Source organism: Taudactylus pleione, unplaced genomic scaffold, assembly GCF_031769625.1.
Source record: "Taudactylus pleione unplaced genomic scaffold, aTauple2 ptg000551l, whole genome shotgun sequence".
Classification (NCBI taxonomy): domain Eukaryota; kingdom Metazoa; phylum Chordata; class Amphibia; order Anura; family Myobatrachidae; genus Taudactylus; species Taudactylus pleione.
The window spans coordinates 1,080,260-1,106,148 of record NW_028284953.1 but is presented as its reverse complement, the minus strand read 5'-3'; the positions used below and the strand labels follow the sequence as shown (position 1 = coordinate 1,106,148).

The 25,889-nt window shown below is 45.6% G+C and overlaps 1 protein-coding gene across 2 annotated transcripts in view; it reads left to right on the top strand.

The window, feature by feature from the left end:
• Window positions 1-25,889, top strand: part of OLFM2 (olfactomedin 2) — a 365,566-nt gene that overhangs the window by 135,638 nt on the left and 204,039 nt on the right. Inside the window, exon 1 of one of the 2 annotated variants that reach the window (XM_088452502.1) lies at window positions 21,871-22,169. The exons of the other annotated variant lie outside the window; for it this stretch is intronic. Coding sequence (XP_088308628.1) covers window positions 22,041-22,169 — 129 coding nt within the window. The 5' untranslated portion in view covers window positions 21,871-22,040. Of the gene's footprint in view, window positions 1-21,870; window positions 22,170-25,889 lie in introns of those variants that run through there. 2 annotated transcript variants of the gene reach the window in all.

Genomic DNA, 25,889 nt, shown 5'->3' with positions numbered 1-25,889 from the left:
GTGCTCCCCCCTAGGCAGTGCCTGTGCCCCTTACATATACACACACACACACACACACACACAAAAAGTACCTGAATCTCCGCTCCTGCAGCTGTCCGCTCCTCCCGGCCTGCTCTGCACTATGGGAGAGACGTCAAAACGTCTCTCCCATCACCCGCTGCAAGGGGAGCCGGAAGGCGGAGCTCATGAGTGAGCTCCAGCCGGTTCCCTCCGTGGACGCAGCAGCCAATGAGAGTCTGTCTGACTCTCATTAGCTGCTAAAATAAACACACGAGCGTACTACCTGGTGCTGGTGGCGATGTTTGTTAGCGTGTAGTGCGGACCGCACTCATGGCGGTCCACACTACACTTAGTGATCGGCAGGCAGGGGGGGTTTCTGGGTACTCAGAACCCCCCCTCCGTGCGTACCTGTTCCTCTCATCTGGCCCACCCCTTCTCCTTGTCCAGCCTGCCCCCTCTCGTCCAACTAGAATCCTCTCATCTGGCCCGCCCCCTTTCTCCTCCTCTGGGCAATCCCTTATCCGTGTTCAATCTGCCTCCTCTCCTATTGCAATGCCATACATAATAGCAGCAGGCACATGCGCGCTAGCAGGGTGGGTGGACCTGAGAGAGGGGAGCTCGGTACACATATGCCAGCGCTGCCCCTAAATCCAACTTTGCTGCAATGCTGCCTCCTCAGCCCTCCACCCCTCCTCCCAGGACATCCCAGCAGGGGAGTCAGCACCATAGCAGCAGTTTCGCTGTTGCAGAGAGTGCTATGACATCTTGGGTCCCATAGCAGCCGGACCCCCTGCACCAATGGTTGTGTTATATCTATGGCCCTGGCCACATTAGCACAAGAACTGTTGCGGCAATAAGGAGTTTGAATCATTTCTGCCATTTACTCTCTCCATAAGGCATGGGCATGTGGTAAAGTGCTGAACGCTCTTGGTTTCAGGCATGTACATACAGTACATGTGTATAAAAATAACTGAATAATGTACCCTATAGACAGATTTGCCGTGCTGTGGGCACTGAAGAACTAATACAGAGTTATTACCGGTAACCAGTGCTGTATGATTAGCTGCTAATAATCACACACATTCCCCTGTGGTGCCTCATGGCCTATTATATGTCTGGAAGGTAGTACAAAGGACCCCTGCTAGCCCTCTCCACATCACTAACAAGATATCACTGTAACCCGCGCTAAGCTGCTTCCCTCACATCCTCCATACACTGCCCGAGTGTCAAGTGTAGGTGGCTGATCCTGGTGGGGGCTGATACAGCTGGATGCTGGATGAGTCAGAGATCACACAACAGCAGATAAAGAGAAAATCCTCATTGATGGGGGAACCATATACCATTATACGTATGCCACTAATGACACACAAAACCACAACACCCTCAGCTCCCACGCACCCCAAACTTCATCAAAATGATATGAAATGATGCTTGAAATTTGTGTTGTTAAGGCAGCTATAGAGCAGAGGTAGAGAACCAGCGGTTTTCTGGCTGCTGCGGAACTACAAGTGTCAGAATGCCCTGCCTGTTAGAGAGCAGTACACTCCAGCACTGTCTCCTCTCTCTACTATACATACTGGGCACTAGGACACAGAGTCAGAGGGAGGCACAACCTTTAACCTGATAACACGGGGTTACTGCCAGTGGCGGCTCCAGAGGTGGAGCTCTAGCAATGTCCAAAAGTCAAATAGGGGAGTCACACCAACTGCCACTCCAAACACTGCCAAACACATCACTGACCGGGACTCACTGGCAGTTGGTGCGTTTCCCCTATTTGAATTTTGGACTGTACTGCTGCCCCAACTCTGGAGCCGCCACTGGTTAGTACTCATGTGCAGCTGGCGCCATCTTTCCTGTGCAGAGTGTCACAGTACTGTGCGGATGCACGATACAGCTCCAGAGGTGAGACACCTAAATACTGTTGTTAACCCTTGCAATACCACTATTCTACTTACCGCCGATACCACTGTGTTATCGCTGTTACCCTGTTGATATCAGTATACCCAGCATCCTGGGTAAGAACTCTCTGTGTGGCCTAACAGTCACTTTCACATTCCGCCTGACACCTACTGTGACCACCTCCCCAATAGGCTATATCATTACTGCCATCAGCAAAGTGGAAGGTAATATAAATTGTCTTTCCTGTAATTGTATTTTCTCTTATGTTTTTTACACTTGTTATTATCACTAGACAGAGTGATATTTATTAGATATACTGTGTATACAGTATAACATACAGCACAAGCAATCATACGCCAGAGTGTAGGATGTATTTTCCTGCGCAGAAAGACCCAGTAATTAAAGAGATATATATAGTGTGTATTATACAGAGATAAACATGTACGATTGCTGGTAATTTCTGTGCTCTCCCCTCCTATAGTTACTTTAGGCAGTTACAGTAACCATACAGCGATATTCCCATCAAGGTTAGTGAATCACGTCTCTGCCGATGAGGAAATCACCTTAGTAAATCTGAATGGTATTTCTTTCCTTTGTGTTCCTCATCGCATACAGGGCCCGATTCAGAACCGCTCGCTAGGCTGCGTTCGCACGTAGCCTCCCGATTCTTGCAATGTGCGCATGCGTATAAGACGCAGTGCGGTTGCACAATCTAGTCCATGCATTCGGGAAGTGTTCGCACCCTGTATATAGACGCCTCACTAGAATGAGTGACAGGATGAGCCGTTTGTGGGTGGTCGATGGTAATGGTCGATGGTAATGGGGGTGTGGTGGTGCGAACGCAGGCGCGTCTGTGCGTCTTAACGCCATTTCAGAGGCGTGCATAATTAAGATGCAGCGTCATAATACTCGTCACTTGGCTGAAGTAAACACTGAAATTGTGCATGGCCTACAGCACAGAACTTACCTGGAAAGACTAAAAGATCTTAATATGTATAGTTTGGAACAGAGAAGGGAAAGGGGGGACATGATAGAAACTTTCAAATACACCAAGGGTTTTAACAAGGTACAGGAGGGAAGCATTCTTCAGAGGAAGAGATGTACAAGAACACGAGGACATGCACTGAGACTGGAGGGGGGGAGGCTCAGAGGAAGAGATGTACAAGAACATGAGGACATGCACTGAGACTGGAGGGGGGGAGGGAGGCTCAGAGGAAGAGATGTACAAGAACACGAGGACATGCACTGACTGGAGGGAGGGAGGGAGGCTCAGAGGAAGAGATGTACAAGAACATGAGGACATGCACTGACACTGGAGGGAGGGAGGCTCAGAGGAAGAGATGTACAAGAACATGAGGACATGCACTGACACTGGAGGGAGGGAGGCTCAGAGGAAGAGATGTACAAGAACATGAGGACATGCACTGACACTGGAGGGGGGAGGCTCAGAGGAAGAGATGTACAAGAACACGAGGACATGCACTGATACTGGAGGGGGGGAGGCTCAGAGGAAGAGATGTACAAGAACATGAGGACATGCACTGACACTGGAGGGAGGGAGGCTCAGAGGAAGAGATGTACAAGAACATGAGGACATGCACTGACACTGGAGGGGGGAGGCTCAGAGGAAGAGATGTACAAGAACACGAGGACATGCACTGACACTGGAGGGAGGGAGGCTCAGAGGAAAATTGAGGAAAAATTACCCCACAGAGAGGGTAGTGGATAAGTGGAATAGCCTCCCATCAGATGTGGTTGAAGCTAAGATGGTGGAACAATTTAAACAAGCTTGGGATAGGCATAAGAATATCCTTAAGAGAGCCGTAAGGAGCAAATAGGGTTGAAGTTGCCAAACGGATACATGAAAAGGGGCAGACTAGATGGGCCAAGTGGTTCTTATCTGCCGTCAAATTCTATGTAAGCACTCGCAGGTATGGTCAGTCACAAGTGCTGCGTATGGGTCCGATGTTACTTGATGTTACCGATTGTTTCATATACTTCCTGGAGATGACGTGTATCACTAAGGGAAAGTGGGCGTCTTAAGACAGGCTGGTGGGCGTCTAAATACACACCGCGATCGCACGCCAAGACATAGTGGGCGTGCTAATACATTGCCATGCGATCGCGGGATTTGCATACTTTGGCAGCTGACGGCTGCATGCAAACGCATCTAGCGAGCGGCTCTGAATCGAGCTCACAGATCCCAGGGATAATTATAGTGTGTAACAGAAAGTGTCTAGTTCAGGTCTTGGTTCAAAATGAATGTAATGAAAGAAATGATAGCACAAAGCTTAAAGACGATATGAGTAACAGCCCTGATAAAAAAAAATATTCAATTTCAGAAAGGTGAGAAGTTGAAGTAAGGACACAATTTTGTTCTGTTTGGAGTTTGTACTGTCTTTCTCCATCAGGTGTAGTAGCACAGATTGGCTGCCTCTGACCTAATACATCATATTGTATTCTTCCTGTCACTAATTACTGTATTTATCACTATTACCGGGAATTGCTTTCTCAGGGCCTTATTCAGAGATTGTACACAAACCTGATGGTATATGTACATCTCCGATGGCGTGGGATCGCACACAATGCCCCCAAGCCATAGCACGGTTGGGGGTGTGGAAAGGGCTGTGACAGTCCACGTTCTGAAAAATGGGGGCATGTTGGCCCCATTTTCGAGAAGTGCTGATGCCAGTGTCTACGTCAGCTTCACTGGCCTTGGCTGCATAAAAACACCGGCTTGAGGGTTACTCAGATGGGCAATGTTCACACAGATGATCCAATGTTGCATCCTCGGGTACAGCGGTGGATCATAGATGCTGGCAGGAGGTCTGTCTATATACAAGACACCTCATGCTGCATTAGCATATTATTGCACAGTCACTGCATACAGAGTAGCTGCGGCTATGCAATAGCATCCATCTCTGAATCAGGCCCTCAGATACAACAAGTTAAACATGAACATCACTGGGAATCTGCCGTTGAGAATCTTAAAACAGGTCCTGCTATCTCATAATTGTCCAGAAGGTGTCACTTGTGCACATTTTTATGCTCTTATCAGTAGTGGAAACCTGTCATACAGGGAAAAAACGAGTAAGAAAACTGGAGCCTTTATAACGTTATAAGTAATCAGTATCCACTAAGATATTTTTTTTAATTTGTTCATGGCAAATGTCCCCTAAATTATATATCAATGAATTGATTCATGGCAGCAATTGTTAAATAAAAAAAGAAATGAGATCGTGGTGGAAATGCTACAGATTGGTATGTAACATTTCTAGAATCTCACTTAGGAGCCTCTGTATTAAGGCCAAAAAAGCGCTCAGTCCTGCAAAAACACCTGCAAGCTACATCTGCACATTTTTTTTCACAGAGGGATCCTTCAGGTGTCCCTCGGGTAACTACAGCATGAGGATGCAAGGATCGCTGGCCATGTGTGCGCACAGGGGTGCCACAACGTTTTTGGGTTGGAGGGGACAAGTTATAATTTAATTTTAGCATTCCTAAGTGGCTATGTTGCCCTCAGGAGCAATTGGAGTGACCCACCGCAACACCTACCTGATGACAGAGATCAGTAAGTCTGAGGGGTCTTTGTTTTTTGCTGATTTGGCCTCTATGCGGACATCACTGCTCTCTCCCAGGGGCCTATTCATCAACACAGAAATAACGGTTTTAAAGGACATTTTCCTTAATTACTGTTATTTTAGTATTCATTAAGACACTTAATACAGGAGATATCACTGATATCTCCTGGTTAAGTCCGCCTGCGTTAATTTCCACACTCCCCATACATTAGTACATTAGTATGGGGATGTAGAAATTAGGCTATTCATCAAATTCCGAAAAATATGTATTTTCACAATTTGATGGTGTTACTATCCGCCACTCTGAGGTGGCGTATAGCGGTTGACACTTACCTGCTGTCAGCTGGGCTAGTCCTCCGCCGGCTCCTTCCGTCGCTCAGGTCCCTTCCTAGGCTCCGGCTGCTGCTCTGTGTTCTCACAACATTGCTGCTGTGAGAACAAAATTAAGTTTTTAAAAAAAATCTTCTGCCCCCTCTGCCTGTCCGTGCAGTCTGCTGCGGACCGGGGCCGGGTGGGAGGTCGGTATCTGCGGCTACAGTCGGCCAGGTAAGTGAAGGGGGGGACACAGAATTATCGCAGGGGTAATCTGTGCTGCGAATGCGGCGCTTTTGTGAGCGGAACAGCGCATGCGCAGCACTGATTAGATGCGATAAGATGTGTATAGGCAGGGAAAGTATCTATTTCCCGAAAAGCTGTCATCGCAAAAATGACAGCTTTTCGAAATAGATACTTAAGGAGAGGAGGAATGATGAATTCTTCCGGTAATTAGGTAGTAGTACTCCATGCGCGTTCTAACCCTAATTACCTCCAGATAATTTTTAGTTATAATGAATAGGCCCCATGTCTCAACACTCACAGGCACAACACTAACACAGTGAAACTGCGCAGCTTCGGGAACACATGCAGCCAATAGCGTGTCCCTGTAGAGACAATTTGTCCAGGAAAAGGAGGACAGTTATCCATGTGCTGCTGGGAGTTGTAGTTTGGTGTAGGCTTAGGAGCTTATCGCTACAGGGCACTGTACCTTGTTCTAGGACTACAAAGACCATCACGCAATGCAAGTTCGCTGTGAGCGCCTCTCGCAGGACCCTATTCGCACCTAATAGGATCAAGCCCAGTGTATGCACTCTGCCATTCCATGTACTACACCACACACACTGCAAATATTCTGTAGGTATAAACCAAGAAATAATCTGAAGGATTAAAAACAAATATACATATCAAATGCCGCAAACTTTCTGGCCACCCTATGTATAGACATGAGCACGCACATATAGGGCCAAATGTAATAGGGGGCGAGCTTTTGTGTGAGTTCAAACTCGGACCTTCTCACACATTTGGAAAGTCCGAGTTTGCCCCACAACTCGGCAAATGTAATAGCCTGTGCACTTGTGAGTTTGAGGCTGTTACATTGTGCGAGTCCATGTGAGCTTTTTCGTATGAAATCTTGGACCTTGTAATGCGAATTTCATTACAAGGTCCGAGTTACACAGAAGCCTGCACAGATCAGAGAGATCCGTTAGGGCTTCTGTGTTAAAAAAGAATAGTAAAACGTTAAAAATTTAAAATGACGTGCAGTACCCCCCCCCCCCCCCCCCTAAAAGTACAACCAGCATTGGGCTTTTCTGAGACAGTCCTGTTTGTGGAAATACAGGGGACAAAATGAGTAGTAGTCCCCCTGTGTTTTCCAGTGGGGGCGTAATGCCCTTTCACCGGGTCCCCAGGCCAAAGCATATATCACCTGACTGCTAGTGAAACCTAGGCCGGGATCCCTGGGGAGGTGCAGGAGCAGGCACTGCTGCTTTACTCTGAAGCATTCCTCCCATGAGATTGGGGCTTTTTCCTGCGCTCTCCCTTGTATGTGGGTAGGGAAAAAATTGATTTATATTGCTGCCGGCAAAATGTTGTGTCTCTTTCCAAAGACACTGGAATGTGTTATAAAAAAGGGTAAGAATTCTTGCTGGCACAAATACAATTAACTCCCTGATAGTGTAAGGTGAGATATACCCAGGGCTGCCATCAGAAATTGTGGGGCCCGGGACTGACAAAATAGACAGGGCCCCCCCTGTGTTTCTTTCTCTCCAGCCCCAGCAGTCCCCACACTTACCTGGTTATTGTTGTTCTGAGACCTACTCCCCATGCGACGCGGTTTTTCTCTTTCACGGGAGCAGTGTGACAGGCGGGGATCTTGGCGGGCGGGCAGTGGGATTGCAGGGGCAAATGCAGGTTTTGCAATATATATAATATATATCTGCAAGTAATACCATCTCACCACCAAAAATTACAAAATCCTGCTCTGGTGCCTTCCTCAATATACAAATATCAGTACAGTATTGGCGAGATGGCGACACTCACAGGTACAGTACTATCATGTAAGACTTCAAATGACAAACAGTGTTCACCGTTTCAGTCCATCCGGACTTTTATTAAGAACATTAACATTACTAAAAGTCCAGATGGACTTAAACTTTGGACAATGACACTGTTTGTCGTTTGAATTCTTGTATTTAAGTACCCATAAGTGACGCAGTTTCTCCAATACTGTATATATACATATATATGTACACACTATATATATATATATATATATATACACACACATGCATATATATATATATATATATATACACACGATAATTATATATACACGCATGTGTATATATATATATATATATATATATATATACACACATGCATATATATATACACACACATGCATATGTATATATATATATATATATATATATATATATACACATGCATATATATATATATATACACATGCATATATATATATATATTTTAGAGATATATATATATAACTCAAACACACACACCTCTCCTCCCCAGATGATTCCTCCCAACATGTGCTATGGTGAAGCAGGTGCCTTACCTACAGCTGGAGGAGTGCAGTGGAGAGCATTCAAACAGCCCACGACCCACGTAAGCTGCCTACTTGAAGCTGTGTGCCGCCGCATCAGACCTCCCCTACAGTCTGCCATCTCCGTGGCTACGAGGAGCTGGCGCGCATGCGTGGCAGCTCCCTTCACTGCCAGCCTGTTAGGAACTCCAATCAGACGGAGACAAGAATCTCCGTTTCATAAAAAAATTATATACTTGTTTAGTGCCGGGTCGGCGGCGACGGACTGACGGGTAGAAGGGAGTTTCTAGATAATGAATCCCCCTTGCCTTCACAACTGGGATTGTGGACGGGCCCCCTCTCTGTCCGGGCCCGGGACTCTAGTCCCGGCAGTCCCCCCCTGATGGCGGCCCTGGATATACCAAAATGGAAATGGTGAATATATGCAAGTGAAATAACATGAGAGGAGTATGTAGTAAATGTATAATATATGAATAAGTTTATTCTGATAAAAATTATCATATGATGGATGATAAAATGAGTATTAAACACACATGAACTGGTAAGAAAAGGAGTTCTGTTAACAGTTAACACATGTAAAGAAACATATATAAAACATATATAAATGAATCGGAAGGGTAGGCACTTCTCCCACATTCTGCCCACTTCCTAATGAAGTGGGTAGAATTGGGGTGAATGTCCGCAGCGATCGCGGAACCCCCTGTAGGGGGCGGGGCTTAATGACACGATTCTACATGAATCGCATCATTTAGCCTCGCCCCTTACTTAAATGTGCACCAATCGCGGCAATTTGCCGCAGAGGGGGTGGGGCTTAATGCCACAAATCATTAGGCCACACCCCCATCGCGACCCAGCTGCTTCTCCTCCCCGGGTTCTCCCTGGGAGGAGATTGTAAAGGTAGGCAAGTATGTGGTACATAGGGGCCCTTACAAACTTTTGCTATGGGGTCTTCATATTACTATTATTATTATTATTATCATTTATTTATATGGCGCCACAAGTGTTCCGCACAAAATATATAAATAAATACGTGATTAAAGACTTACAGTACAATACAATACAATATAGGACCAGGACATGGATAATATATATTGCTACATTAGTGACCATAACACCCAGATAAGCGGCAGAGCTTAAGCAGCCAGGTGTTAGGTGCCCTAGTGGGGAGTAAGAAGTAGGTGAAAGTAAAGTAAGGAAAAGCACAAGAGGGTAGAGGGTCCTGCTCATAAGACCCTACATTCTAAAGGGGAGAGGCAGACAAAGAGGTGAGACACAGATGGGGAAGACGGGGAGGAAGGAGCATGTAATAATAACTTTATTTATATAGCGCTTTTCTCCCTTAGGACTCAAGGTCGCTATAGAGACATCTGACAATATGGTACATTGTACAAGGATTTGGTGTTGCAAAAAAAAATAGAAAACCGCACAGACTTCGATGGGTTATATATTCCACCCACAAAAGGTACCAGATGAGGCAGCCGTCTTGGGCGCACAACGTAGGATTACCCTGGGTGGAATAGATTACGCCTAGAAGAAATGACACAAAATGGGTGGTTGCAGTGTCCTGATGCTAGGAGTAGGGTCCCACCATAAGTGTCAGGTCCATGTGTCTTTCATAACATCAACGAGTGTACCAGGTGAGGCAGCCATGTTGGACGTACTACGAAGGTTGCACTATGGGAGATAAGCCATACAGGGACCCAAGGAATATATGGGAAAAGTGACACGTGTGTGGTAGTATGATATACCCTGTGTGAATAGATCCACGTAAAGTACATCCTGCCCAGGGAGGAGGCACTTCAGTGGATGTATAGCACACCAGTATATCATACAGTGGGGTGGAAATATATTTTAAAAAACAGGGAATAGCAAATACAGCAAACAGTGATGCAGCTCGGGTATTACATATACGGGTGACTGAAACATATGAAATATGAAATGCGCTGAATGAATAGATCCACGTATTTGTACATCCTGCCCAAGAATGAACCATCCGAGGCAGCCATCTGGGGCACACAGTGTAGGTTACATCTGGCAGGGTGTGCAAGTAGCGGAAGTATAACGTCCAGGTGGAGGAGAAAAAAAAAAGGGTGACCACATTATAAGTTAAAAACCATGTTAAACTTAATCAGAAATTAAAAAATTATAGAGTGATCTGTATATACCTAGTTATGCCCCTGGCTGGGGGCCTGCGACACATCAAGCTCCATAGATGGTTTCCCCTCTTCAGACAGATACAGCTTGGTGTATATCCCTATGAGTACGTATCCTGCAGGGCAGTACTGCAGTGTGAGATAATTCATCACACAATGGCCCTCATTCAGAGTCAATCGCTAGATACAAGCGGTCGCTCTGAATGAGGGCGGCCACTTGTGGTGTGAAGTGCGGCCTCCTGGTCACTAGCTAAGCTGTGGGTTACCACCCACAGCTCTAGCGAGCGACCAGGTTGTTGGTCAGGACCATCGCGACCATCGGGGTTTGCGACGAGACCCTAAGGTTGGGTCTCGGCAAGTGCAAGCCCCAGGGCAGGGTTGTCTCAACAGCAGCGTGGGCCCTGGGCAAAGCAATGCACGGGGGCCCCTACCCACCCATTCACGGGAAAAAAATTTAATTGGTCAATAGAATGAAACACTCCTGCATGCCCATCAGAACTCTCACACATGCAGAGAGACTCTGTCTGACTGGTCTGAAGCCGGCGGATGAAGTGAAACTGGGACTGAGGTGAGTACTGGGGGGGATGGGGTGGGGGAGGTTAGATCAGAATACAGTGCAGCGGTGGGCGGCTTATAAAAATATCACAAATTTAACAACTGGCCGCGGCTGCAGGGGGGTGGATTGGCGGGCCCCTACAAGCTTCGGGCCCTTGGACAACTGCCCAAAAAGCCCAATTAAAGAGATGGCCCTGCCCCAGGGAGCTTCCTGCTCTGATTGAGCAGGAAGCTCCCCACTGACATCATTGCTGATGTCAGTTGGGCCGCCCCCAAACAACAAGCATTCCGTCGGTAACGCCTCAGTTTGGCTGGCCATCCCCCCTGCCCGCCTCCCAAATGGGGCGAGCTGTCAATCACCATCGACAGCTAGCCCCCTTTAGTGTGAGACCCGTAGCGACGGAGCGCCCGTCGCTAGCCCGGGTCTCGCGTATGCGCAAGTCAGAGCCGTCTCCGACGTGCGCATGCCCAGTAGGCAAACATCGTCCCAGTTGCAAGCGCTCAGTGCTCGCCACCGGGTCTGAGTAATAATGTGAAAGACTCACTTAAATATTGTATAGTCATAATAAGGGTAAGCCTCAATCTACAACCTAGATGGCAATACCATAACAATATATTATTCATAAGAACATTGGTAAATATGTACCCTGATCTGTGAAGTCAGGAGTGCGCGTGGGAACTACACTGAGCATGCACCAGATATCTCCAACCTAATGCCACACATGTGCTGACACAATCCGGGTCAGAGATGACTGCCGGGCATGCGTCTGACAATAAGGACTGAGGAGAAATTCCTTACACCAGAGGAAGAATGACAGACATAGGCTAAAGGGCCCCATACACCTGAGCCGCGATTCGCCGTTCTGCCAACCGGTAACCAATGATCTGTGATACTTTCGGCGGATTGTGGAAATTCAAATTTTAAAAATCCCCGACTCACCGATTCCGACCACTTTCAGGTCGGGATTGGGGAATGGATATTTTTCAACCTGTTGAATTTCTCCAATCCCCCAACCCAAACATCGGCAGAACGGGGAATGGCGCCAATCCGTCACAGGTATATGTGCCCCTTTACACACCAAAAGATATTTAAAAAAATTGACCCTGAGAAGAACGACGCCACAAGCTCTATTCTTGTAACATCAAAGAACTATAACAGTTAAATAAAAAACTAATATTTCAAAGTTGACACAAAGCAGTTGAACAACAGTTAAAGGCAGATACAATTCATTAATGAAACATGCAGCATTTTATTAAGCAGTTTCCTGAATGGGTTTAGGATAGGGGTGACATTGTCAGAAGGAAGTGATCAACCGTATAAATTTTCAACATACAAATATTATGCTTTGCTTTATGATAACAAATGTATTAAAATGTTGAAATTAATGTTTTTACATTGAATGTAAATATTTCTATAAAGCACGACCTTACCATGCTACTGTTTACGCATCTGGGTTTCTATTATGTTGATGTTGTCTTATGTTGTAGTAATTAGCCTACAATATTGTATTTTGCTTGAAATTAGTTTGTTATAATTGACCATTGCACCATGGCAATACATGCACTTACACATTCATTCCACTAGGTGGCATCAGATCCCCTTTCAGCAAACTGAGTAGCAGCTGCAGTTACTGTGATATCCTCGTTTTGTTACGTTTGTAACACACTCAATTTCGTGAAAGATTGTTAGTAATGGCTCAGTGGAAGTGCCAGTGAATTTCTTAGCACTTTCGTTTCCCTTGTGTATCTTTCTGCTGTTTTCGCTGGCTAATTAAAAGTTTGGGAAGAAGAAACTGTCCTTTTTACGAACTGTTTGCTGTATTAATAAGACAATCGCAGAAAAGGACCATTTGTTTTGTTTTGTTTATATCTCACAGAATTATTATTTTTTGTTTACTCACTGAAATAGTTTTGTCTTACTTACAAGAGTTGCGTATGAGACCCTGTGACATAATATTTTATTTATCTGTTAGTGGTGGCAGCCATTTTCTGGCCCGAACCAATATTTGAGAATGCAGCCTTTCAGCTTATTAGTAACTAATAACATCATTGAGGCAGACATTTTTGGCCCGGATCAGTATTCAGCCTATATATTCACAAGACACTAGTTGCGTCGCTGAAGCACAAGGGACTATGACTCATGCCTCAGTGATTCCGCAAAACTCTTATTGGCTGAACATTAGTCCTATCCACAAAATGGCTGCCACTTGCCTCTCTGCAGTTTACAGTAAACATTATTTCCCATACATGTACCCTCTTTGCTTAACAGAATAGCAGAAGGAACTGTGGCCAAAAGATATGATTTCCATTTTTAGTACCACCGAGAGGCTCCTTATTTATTTTATGTTTTCTTGGCATTTCAAAATGTTACATTAAATTATTGATAAATGAAACATTCAGAAAAAATGCACTAAACGGAGCTTTTAAATATAAAAAAGTAATAATAAAAATAATAAAATATATGGCAACATACTTAGGCATCAGATAATGCAAGCAGAGTGTGCTCAGAGCTAAAGGTTTCCAATCCCTGATCTATATATTTTCCCTATTAACTATAAACCTTTGCAACATCTTGTGCTTTTGCATCTCTCTGTGACAGTGGGTACTAATTACCCGGACCTGGGCTTATTGAAGGGTCCCGGCCTAGGCCCAGGTCAGCTGTTTAGGAAGAGATTGTCCCCCCTTTGCAGTGCTCCTGAGGGGGACAAATATCCTCTGTGCGGCCGTCAGTGCTCAATGTGTAACCAAATCAGTGTTGGGAAAACTTTTTTTCTTTTTTTTGAGGGGACGTGGCTACACCTACCCATATTTGCCCATGCCCCCTCAGTATCTGGGCCTGTGGCCACGCTCAGCAGCGCCGAGCGTGTGCTGCAGAGCAGCAAAAATCACTGAGAAAATGGCGGCAGCCATTTTACCAGTGACCTGCGCTTGCGCAGTACTAATGTCCTCAGGAAAATGGTGCAATTTCCCGGAGACCCGCACATGCGCAGTACATTCTGGCACTAAGCCAGAATCTACAGCGCATTGCAGGACCGCCGGAGAGAGGAAAGGGCCCGCACCGAGTCTGCACGTGGGCCCCACCTCTCTTAACACACCCCTGGTGTTGCCCATAGCAACCATTCAGCTTCTAACTATGACTTGTGTGTGTGTGTGTACATATATATATATATATATATATATATATACAGTATATACTGTGGTGTTATGGTCACTAATGTAGCAATATATATAATCCACGTCCTGGTCCTGTATTGTATTGTACTGTAAGTCGCTTGTCTACAACTTGTTTATGTGCTTTGTAAGGCGCTGCGGAACATTTGTGGTGCCATATAAATAAATGATAATATATATATATATATATATATATATATATGAGCTTTGACAGTGCTAGCAGTAATTGCCAAACTCATATTACCGTATTTGGACAGTTATTAATAAATGCAAAGTGAATTTGTCCATATAAAATACAACTAAATACAAACATAGGCCCTGATTCAGAGCTGAACGCTCTGACCAGAACGCTCGCTCTGAATCAGGGCCATCCTATTTAAATGTGGAGCGGCCTTATGGACGCTTGCATAGCTGTGGGTGACCACCCACAGCTTATGCGAGCGTCCATGATGATGGTCGCGATGGTCAAGACCATCGCGACCATCGGGCTTGCGACGAGACCCTTGCGGTAGGGTCTCGCTGCCGCAAGCCCAGGAGTGATTTTGGCTCTATCAGAGCCAAAGTCACTCCCACTGACATCATTACTGATGTCAGTGGGGCCGGACTCAGACGGTAGGCGTTCCCATGGGAATACCTCCGTCTGGCCGCCACGCCCCCAGCACTCCCACCAAAGGGGGCGTGCTGTCAGTCACCATCAACAGCATGCCCCCTTTGGTGCGAGACCCCGAGCGACGTGTTTCTTGTCGCTCGCCGGGTCTCGCGCATGCGCACGACGGAGCTCCCTCTGTCGTGCGCATGCGTATTCTCACAACATCGACCCGCTTGCGAGCGAACTTTGCTCGCGAGCGGATCTGAATGACCCCCATAATTACATCTATTGTTTACACCATTTAGAATTACATGGGAATCTTCTCTCCTGTAGTAGTCCAAATGGGAATAAGAATTGAGTCTGCGAATTGATAAAACATAGGGCCTGATTCAGAGCCACTCGTAAGTGGCAGCTCGTTCGCTCCGAGCGATGTTTGCCCAACTGCGCATGCGTACGGATCGTTATACGCATGCGCGAACCAGTCAGTGCGGCCGAAGTTCATGTGCTCGCAAAATAGCGAATGCCTGATAATTTGAGTGACAGAATGAGGCGTATGTGGGTGGTAACGGGGGAAGGTGCTTGAAAACGGGGAGTGGAGATCCGATCGCAGGCATACTTAAAAGTCAAAACGGGCGTTTTAAGGGTGTGCATAATTAAAACAGCAGCATCATTGACCACGTCACTGGGTTTTTTTTAAGCCAGAACTGCTCGCAAAATTGTGGTAGCAAAAACCAACCACAAGAATAGCGAGCAGCTCATACCCTGTTCGATGTACTCGATTAATCTAATAAATAGCGGACATGACGTAGGATGCGAGCGGCCAGGGGGCGTAGTTTCCCAAAAAACGACCGCAAGTTTTGTTCGCTCGTTCAGACCTAGAGGCGTGAACAGACCGCAAACAGCGAACGGTTCATTTGAATAGCCACCCCTATTTTCTGGACGAGCGAGCGCTAATTGCGTCCGGCTCTGAATCAGGCCCATAGCCATGACGCTGATGAAAAGTGCTTTGAGTCTTTTTGTTCTACATTATACCATATTGTGCTACCAATGCCATTACATATTGTTTCCATCCCATTCTATTTTTTATTGGTGGTTCTAAAAGAAATAGTGGCCTTAGGTGACTTGGATACTGTATGTGTGGCACGGTGGTTAGTGTTGTTGCCTCTCATCATTGCAGATTGTATTTTCTCCCCATGTCTGCTGAGTTTTGTACCACAGTCCAAAAACATACAGGCAGGTAAATTGGCTCCTAGGACTTGGCCTTTGGTCTGTGTATACTGTGTGTGGTAGAGAGCATACATGGCACGCTCCACTGACACAGGGCCCAGTTTCTGGGCAGCGCTATGTAACATGTTGGTGCAATGTAGAAGACGGGCTAAAACGATACAATGTATTTATGCAGCCAGAATTACATATGTATACATTAATCCATTTGTATGGATTCTGCATTTGAATTGATTCATTTTTGGCTAATTATGGAAATGAGCAGTGTGTTTCTAATATAGATAATAAGCACATATACAGTATGCTGCATTATTTCAGCCATTTACTTAATGTAGCCAATCTAACCTACAGCTCCAAATAGGAAATAACATACTGTACTACCATACTTGCTTCCTGACTGTCTAATCCCGGTAAGGGTTAAATGACATCCGCTTAGTACATCCTTCTTCTCATCGGGCACACACTGCGGTTGATTACTGCGGTATGTACTTACAAATGCGATCAGAGCTGTCTCTTTCGATGCCCAAGGATAGAGAGACTTCTGAGTTTAACACTTAGAAGTCCCTCTGGTGTCCTTCTGAACATGTGCAGAAAGCCGAGGGTCACGGGGGGATATGGGAGGGATCCGATTGGATCCCTATCAGGGGAGGCATCCCAAAAAGAAGCCCATAGGCTTCTGTTGGGTAACGCCACCTGAAGATGACGTTATCCACTGGGACGAAGCACAGTAATGCCCGAAACTGCAGTTTCGGGGATTCTACAACATTCTTCACATTAGTACATCCCGCCCACTGTCTCTCTCTCTCACTCTCTTTCCATCTCTCTTATGGTCTCTCTCCCTTTTACTGTCTCTCACTCGCTCACTCCCTCTCTCTCTATCTCCCTCTCACTCTCTCTTTTACGGTCTCCCTCTCCCTTTTACTGTCACTCGCTCACTCACTCCCTCTCACTCACTCTCTTACTCACTCTCTCTTATAGTCTCTCCCTCTCACTCACTCCCTCGCTTACGGTCTTTCTCTCTCTCCCTTTTACTGTCTATAACTCGCTCACTCTCACTCACTCTCTCTCTTACGGTCTCCCTCCCTTTTACTGTCTCTCACTCACTCCGGGCCAAATGTAATAGGTCACAAATTAAAGTAAAAATCCAACACGCACCTTCACGCATTTTTTGTAGGTGTGAGTTGGTGCTGGGACAAATGTAATAGCCTGCAAACTTTTCAGCTTGACGCTACTACACTATGCAAATCTATGCGAGTATTTCCCTATGTAAACTAACACCTTTTAATGCAACTAGCATTAAAAGGTGCGAGTTATACAGAAGCCTTCACAGATCAGTCAGATCCGTGAAGGCTTCTGTCTGTGTGTTTTAAATAAAAAAAAGACGTGCTCCCCCTCTCCATAAGCATAACCAGCACCAGGCTCTGTACAGCCTGTCCTGGTTCTAAAAATACAGGGCCAAAATGCGTAGGGGGCCCCTGTATATTAAGTACCAGCACAGGGCTTTTCTGAGCTGGTCCTGGTTGTGGAAAAACAGGGGACAAAACCACCTTGTGGTTACATCATTGGATACAATGTTGCGGTTCCCACCATAGACTTCAATGGAGATTTCACACCATTGAAGTCTATGGAGGAGACAGGCTGACCGCACACAGTCAATCAGCGAGCAGCTCTGACGGAGACACCCGCTGATTGGCTGGCGGCTCCTGCAATGACTGGCCACATGTGGGCCCCAGTCATTCGAGTGGAGGAAATGTATGTGGAAACACACATACCTTTCATCCTGTCAGGCATGGTTTCGGATTTTTGAAAATTTTTTTGTAACCTCATGGATGCCTACAGGGACCAAAGAGGACCTGAATATCGCATAGGAGAGGTGAGTATGGATTTTTAGTACACTTGTGGAATCCTACTGGACAATGGGACATGATGTAGTGTGTCTTGTATTTATGTAAATATTTATTTGGCTGTAGAACTACAGGTACCAGCGGACCCATAATGCCCCACATGCTGGTATTTGTGGTTCTCCAAATACTAGCATGCGGGGGAGACTTGCTGGGACATGCAGTACTATATTAACACTTCTATTTTACACAACACATTTACACTATCAACCCAGCACCCACCGGCCAGGGGTGCTGGGGATAGCCCCGTGCTATCAGCCTAGGCCTGGGGTGCCATGGAGAGGCGGACCCCTTCATTGGGGGGGTCCCCACCTCCTCAGGGATCCCCGGCCTGGGCTGACTAGCGGTCAGGGGTAATGCTTTGGCTGGGGAAACCGTAGAAAGCTTTTCCCTGGCTGTGGCATTACCCTCCCCCCCCGCTGGGAAAGAGTCCGGTGCTGGTTATGGAAATTACAGGGGCCCCCTACGCATTTTGACAAGCTGTACAGAGCCCTGTGCTGGTTATGCTTATGGGGAGGGGTGCACATCTTTTTTTATGTTGTACACACAGAAACATGCATGTATCTCATGGATATGTGCATGTTTCTGTGTTACTCTGACCTGCTCAGGATAAACTCGCTGGTCTATTGTTTTTGCGAGTTCTCAGGCAGTAATATGTGCGAGTGAAGCACTCGTTCTTTATTACATTGCCCGAGTTCTATCTAGAGAATGGAGCCAGAAAAATGTGAGTTTTACTATAGTCGTACCCTATTGCATTTGCCAGTGAGTAAAAAATGCAAGTCTAGTCCAAAACTCGTATATTTTTCTCAAATTCACTACCTATTACAGTACATTTACCCCTCCCTCTCTCTCTCCATCTCCCTCACTCACACGCCCACTCCCTTTCTCTCTCTACAGTATATCCCACTCACTCATTCAGTCACTCAATCTCCCTCTCTCTATCTTCCTCTCGCTCACTCCCTCTCTATCACTCACTCACTCATTCACTCACTCAATCGCTCACACACTCTCTCTCTCTCTCTTACGGTCTCTCTCTCTATCTCCCTCTCACTCCCTCTCTCTCTATCACTCATTCACTCACTCACTCACTCACACACTCACTCACACACTCACTCTCTTACGGTCTCTCTCTCTCTCCCTTTTACTGCCTCTCACTCCCTCACCCCCCCTCTCTCTCTATCACTCACACACACTCACTCACTCTCTTACGGTCTCTCTCTCTCTCCCTTTTACTGCCTCTCACTCCCTCACCTCCCCTCTCTCTCTATCACTCACTCCCTCACCTCCCCTCTCTCTCTATCACTCACTCACTCACTCACTCACTCACTCACTCACTCACTCACTCAGTTTCTCTCTCTCATTTAGATTAAAAGCACAAACCAACTACTTATCAGTGTGTTACAATCCCCCTCCCCTTGCTGACTGCTTTGGGATAAAGCCAGCCTATGTGGGTCTATTGAGTAAATGAAATAAAGCAGGTTTGCTGGAGAAGCCTTTAATTTAGTTTCTCACTATTTAGAAAAAAAAAATGCAGAGACGTCACTGATTTCTCACCTTTTCTGTTGTCTAATAACACTGCAGCAGCCCCATAGCAGGGCCGGCTCCAGGCATGTTAGACTACTGCGGTCGAACAGGGTCACCACCTCATAGAGGGCGCACCCCTCCCAGCCATTTCCGTTTTCACCAGGACAGTCCTGTTTTTCTTGCACTGCCCTGCTGTTCCACCTGCGGAACGAAGTGTCCCGCAGGTGGTCAGGATGTTGGGCACATCCACCGCCGCAGCTGTGCGGCTGTGCCAGCCCCCGGGAACAAGAATGGATGCCGTGTGCATGTGCACAGCACCCATTCAGTGCAGGGAGAGAGCTGGGGGCAGCCCAGCTACTGACGTTCTGCTGGGCTCACCCTCAGTCTGACGTTAAATGGGAGGCGTGCCATAAGGACACGCCCCCAAATAGCATCATTTAGTGGGCATGGCCTATGGTAATTAGGCCATGCCCCCTTTTCGGTAATGCGCGGGGCATCTGGGTTCCTCGCCGCACAGGGCGAGGAACCCAGACGGCTGGAGCCGGCCCTGCTTCATAGCTCTCAATGGGGCTGCGCACAGACTGTATTTAAAAAAATTAGAAAAGCTTCTCTCTAACACACGTTAGGTGCGTCTTCAGGGGAGATTAGCAGGAAGAGACCATTCTCTTCCTGCTCTCTCCCAACCTACATTCAGCCTTCTGGCCCATTCAACCTTGAGGAGCATGTGCACAGGGCACACTCCAGCACAGCCCACCCAAGGTTTGACATTAGCATTCTGTGTCTGCATACACCGGTAACTGACAGAATGCTGTGAAGTAACATTTGTACTGGGAAATTGAACAATTATACAAAATTTATCTCAAACAAATAAGAAATATCATATTCTTTGTGTTTTGGTTTTGGATCTGTTTTTCTTTTTTAATTGATAAAAAAGTTTTTAAAAACAGCTAAAATCATGTAATTTTTGCAATTCAAAACCTGATATTCAGATTTAAAATCCGAATTCTGAGCCGCTGGAAGATCAGAACCGTGACTTGGATCTTTCCGGATTCACTAAATTCGTGTTAATTCGGATTTCTGGAAAACCACAAAGCACATATGATAGATAGATAGATAGATAGATAGATAGATAGATAGATAGATAGATAGGAGATTGATAGATATGAGATAGATAGATAGATAGATAGATCGATCGATAGATAGATAGATAGATAGATAGATAGATCGATCCAGTAGAGCGGTGATAGATAAATATGAGTTGGATAGATAGATATACAGATATTCGTGTGGATTCGGATTTCTGGAAAACCACACAGCACAGATAGATAGATAGATAGATAGATAGATAGATAGATAGATAGATAGATAGATAGATAGATAGATAGACAGATATGAGATAGATAGATATGAGATAGATAGATAGATAGATAGATAGATATGAGATAGATAGATAGATAGATAAATAGATAGATAGATAGATAGATAGATCCAGTAGAGCTGAGATAGATAAATATGAGTTGGATAAATAGATATACAGATATATAGATAAATAGAATATGGATAGATATGATATAGATAGATACAGTATGAGAGAGATAGATAGTTCAAATCCCAATGCCGGAAGACCGGCAACAGAATAACCCGTCAGGTAAGTATTTTTGCTATTACTAACCCTACCCCCCCAACCCTCAATTAGGGGTACCTAACACTAACCTCCCCCCCAAGTGCCTATTCCTAACCTTAACCCTCCCTGTAAGTGCCTAAACATAACCCTCTCTTCCCCGCAGCCTAAACCTAACCCTCCCGGGGGGGTGCCTAACCCTAAGTCCCCCCTGAGAGCCCCTAACCTAACCCTTCCCCCCGCGGCTGTCCGCCCCCACCGCCCGGCTTACCTTCGTTCAGTATGCCGGGCGTCGGGCTCCCGGCGTAGAGATAATGATAGGCGTTGGGATATCGATGCCTATCATTAGACCCCTGCCGGGATTAGACAGTCGGGAAGCCGGCGGTCGGCTTTCTGGCTGCATTCCATATAGATATATAGATAGATAAATAGAATATGGATAGATATGATATAGATAAACAGATATGTGATAGATTGATAGATATACAGATATATAGATAAATAAATATGACATGGATGGATAGATATAAAGATAGATAGATAGATAGATAGATAGATAGATAGATAGATAGAATATGGATATATATTAGATAGATAGATATAGATAGACAGACAGACAGATGCCTGTCTGGCTGAGTCTTCACAGTCCTGTGGCTTCTCCGGCAGGGACTCAGGGAAGGAGGGGCAGAGGGAGAAGCGGATCAGGGAGGCAGAGAAAGGAGGGAGCAGCTCTCTCTCTCTCTATCATCCTCTTTTCACTCAGTGCCCAGGTCTGACACAGGCAGGAGCTGCAGTGCAGCCGAGCTATTCCCCCCTCCCCAAGGGGCATCTCCATGCCTGCCTGAGCCTTGCACACACATACAGGGACACCCACCTGGAGACAGCACAGGGGGTGGCAGAGAAGATGCCAACCCCATGAGCATGGTGTCCTCGGTGGCACAATGACGGTCCCTTTACTGAAAATCGGGGCCGTGCTCAGCACTATGGCAATGGTCACCAACTGGATGTCACAGACTTTGCCATCACTTGTGGGTCTGAATGGCACCAGAGCTGGCACTTCTGAGAAAATTGTGAGTTTACGCTGGCAGCTTCTCTTTATTTTAATACTCTTATTTTAAAGTTGGGAAAACACTAGTGTCACACCTGTTAGATGTAAGTAAATGCAGTTTTATGTATACTTGTGGGATGGCGTGTATGAGTTATGGGTATGTATGAAGTTACTGGTATTTATGTATTATATAATTATCACACTCCTGAAGTATAAAGTATACACATTTTATGTATGTATGTATATATATATATATATATATATATATATATATTACTAAGTTGTTTGTACATGCAATTAAATAATTTTTTATTTACTTTATTTTATCACTAAATACTATAAGTTTAGCTGTTGACTGTCACAGGTTATATATGAAAAGAATATATATTTTACCATTAAATGAGGTCTGCATTGTCTATATTTGGATCATGTGATATTGTTATGAGAATTATTTTGTATACATTATAATACATATGTTGTATATTGGTATCTACAGTAGGTAACAGGTGCTTAAACCATTAGATGTATTTCTACAATTTAAAGTATTATTTGTATAATGCAATTTCTGTCCAGTAAAGAAGAAATCTCATTTGTCTAGAATTGCAGAGCAGAAAAATAATATGAAGATTAATATGTTAGAACATTGTTAGTTTTTTTTATTAGATTTGGAGTTCTCATGATCCTTCCCCTGCATGTTTATCAGGATGCCTGTATATACCACCAGTTATGTTATGCAAATCAGGAATGCTAGGTCTACAAGCAGAGAGAGACAGGGAGGGACTATCGCCCCTACTTCCAGGAGCTTACACTCTGTTCCAAAGGAACATAATGCATATGAATACCTGTTTGTATACACGCTAATTGATAAATACATATTACATAAGGATATAATTATTGTTGCAGAGAGCAAAATATATGATAGATAGATAGATAGATAGATAGATAGATAGATAGATAGATAGATAGAGAGATGGAGAGATAGATAGATATAAGGTACAGTAGATATATATGAGATAGACTGCCATTAGATAGGTAGATACAGTAGATAGATATGTGGATAGATCGATAAATAATCTGTTTTAGACGTCCCTTATCATTCTGCTATCCAGCTATAATGTTGCCACCTGTCTCATAGTTATTTATTTATACTGTTTTTTTTTAATATTGTATTTGTTACATTTAGTTAATGAACATTTTTACATCATTATGTATCCATTGTGTCTGAGTATGATACCTTTTTCTTTGAAATTGTATTACTATATATTATTCTAACATTTGCCCACTTTTCTCCCCCTCTGATTTCTTACCCTCTTACCACAGTCAGTCCTTTTATATTTCTCTCTTATACTATATTGTCTTTACCTTGTAACAAATGACACAATGAGTGAGTGCTATCGTATAAAGATAAGGCACCAAGCTAGATTTACTTGTAGTTAGTAGATCAGTATCACCCAAGTAACGTTTTTAATGCTTCGCAAATTAAGTTTTGTAAATGACTAATATTAGGAAGTAAACTTTTACCAATCTGGACTAGAGCAACAATTGGGAAAAATTAGGCAGTTGCCTACAGTACGGACCTTAGTGGGACATAGAAAGTTACACTGACAATATAGTGATTTATAGCTGTTTTTTACTGTTATATCTGCAGAGCTCTGTTCTGGGTGCAGCATAGCACCATATTTAAGACATACTTGCTTACCCTCCCGATTTGGCTGGGAGCCTCCCAAAAATCGTGTGCTGCTCCCAGCCCCCTGGAAAGGCAGGCCGCCCCTCCGCCCCCCCCCCCGGGGAGGCCAGTGACGCGATTCACGCTGAATCGCATAATTTTGGCCCTGCCCCCTGCTTCACAATGCCTGTAATATCAGCATTGTGTAGCGGGGGCGGGGCCGAAATTACGCGATCGCATGGCTTCGCCCCCCGCTTCGTCTGAAAATGACATCAATCTGGTCTGCCCCGCCCCCTTGTGCCAGCCACACCCCCTGTCATGCCGATCTGGCTCCTCCCTCACGAAAAGGGCAGCCAGAAAGTCGGCAACCATGATTTAAGATTTCTTTACTACATATAGCGCCTGATTCGGAGTCGGACGCAATATGCGTGCAATGCTGCTGTTCATGTAATTAAGCGATTTTTTGGTAACTGCGCACGTGCAAACGTTTTATAAAACCCATACGGCGCATGTGTTACCAGAGTCTACACACAAATGTGATGTTGCGATCAGGACAGACAGTATCAGAAATGGGGTGGAGAAGTGATTAGCGCTTACTGGAAGGTGACTAGAAATGAACGGAAAAGTTAGTCTCATGGGTTTGTTTGGGGGTGTTGTGTGCGTGTCAGTGAAAGCAGCTGCCCGTGCTATAACTAGCCGGCACTACGCCCTGTACCGACCATGACATCAGGGAACGATGGGCAGACCCTGACTGGGTGACATCATGATGTTACACCAAGGGGGCGGGGCTACCAGCGCCGGGATGTACGGCACTGCCCGCAGCCTCCTGAGGCTGCTACAGGAGGCTGTACACGCTGCAGGGTGCATGGTTGGAGCGTCCAAAGGACACTCTGGATGGAACTGCAGCAATGATCCTGGCTGCAGGGTGCTGTTACTAGCTAGAAGCAAGGCCCATGGGTCAGCAATGGTGCTGCCCACAGAGCCATGTGCTCTGTACGATGGCAATGCTCGCTCGCCCGCCCGCCCGCCCCATCTTATCACCCTGGCTGCTGCATTCCCAGACACACACTGCAGGCAAAGGAGGTCATGGTCAGTCAGTGAAACTGCGCCTGGCATAGGGCTGGCATCTAAAGAATCACCGGCGGTATGACAGCGTGCAGAGGCGCTGAAAGTTGCTGTCTCAGTCCTTGTACAGTCAGACACCTGATTGTACCCCAGAGGAAGGGCTGATATCAGCATTTGCATATTATCACAGCTGCAAAATGACTGATCCTGAGGTATCTCTGTTCACAGACACTAACAGCGAGTGTTTGCATACATTGCATGCAGTGTCGGACTGGCGCACAGGGGTACAGGGGAAAACCCCAGTGGGTGCCACTGCCTGAAGGCCCACCCCCTCCTCTAGGGATCAGGTTCAAGACTGTGCACTTGAATTATACATTATACATATGTTATATTTTACTGCACAGAATTATGGTGTATTGCTTTTAGTAATCTGGTACATTATCTAGCATGCACCAGCAGTATTATATATATATATATATTTATTTTTTTTAAAGGGGCCCAGTACATGCACTCTCTATTGGTTAGCCAAGCCTCTGTGAAGGCTGGCCACAGCCCCATTGGAGGCTGGCCACACCCATAAGTATGGGCCCCTACCACTGCATTCCCCTGGTGGGCCCTTCATGCCCCAGTCCGACACTGATTGCATGCACATGCAGATTTACACATCTAGGCGTATGTTCGTCCTATTCTGAGGCAGATGGAACTTGGCTGTTTTGTCATTCCATGAAATAGGGCAATTTGGGGCTGTGAACTGGGCAGTGACAATGCGATTGCACGTAACCACCCTGACTTGTGGGCGTGTCCTGAGTCTGGCGTACTGGAAGCCTGTTTCTGATGTATCTGGGGCTGGTGCAAGTGCAGATATTGATCATGACAGTTGCGGCATCCGGTGTAAATTCATTGGGCGGCATGGGTTTCTGCTGGATCAGGCATGAACCTCCGCTTAGTTGGAAGGATACACATATTAGCATAAGATAGTAAATCAGGCGGCCGCTGCTACCTGCAAGTACC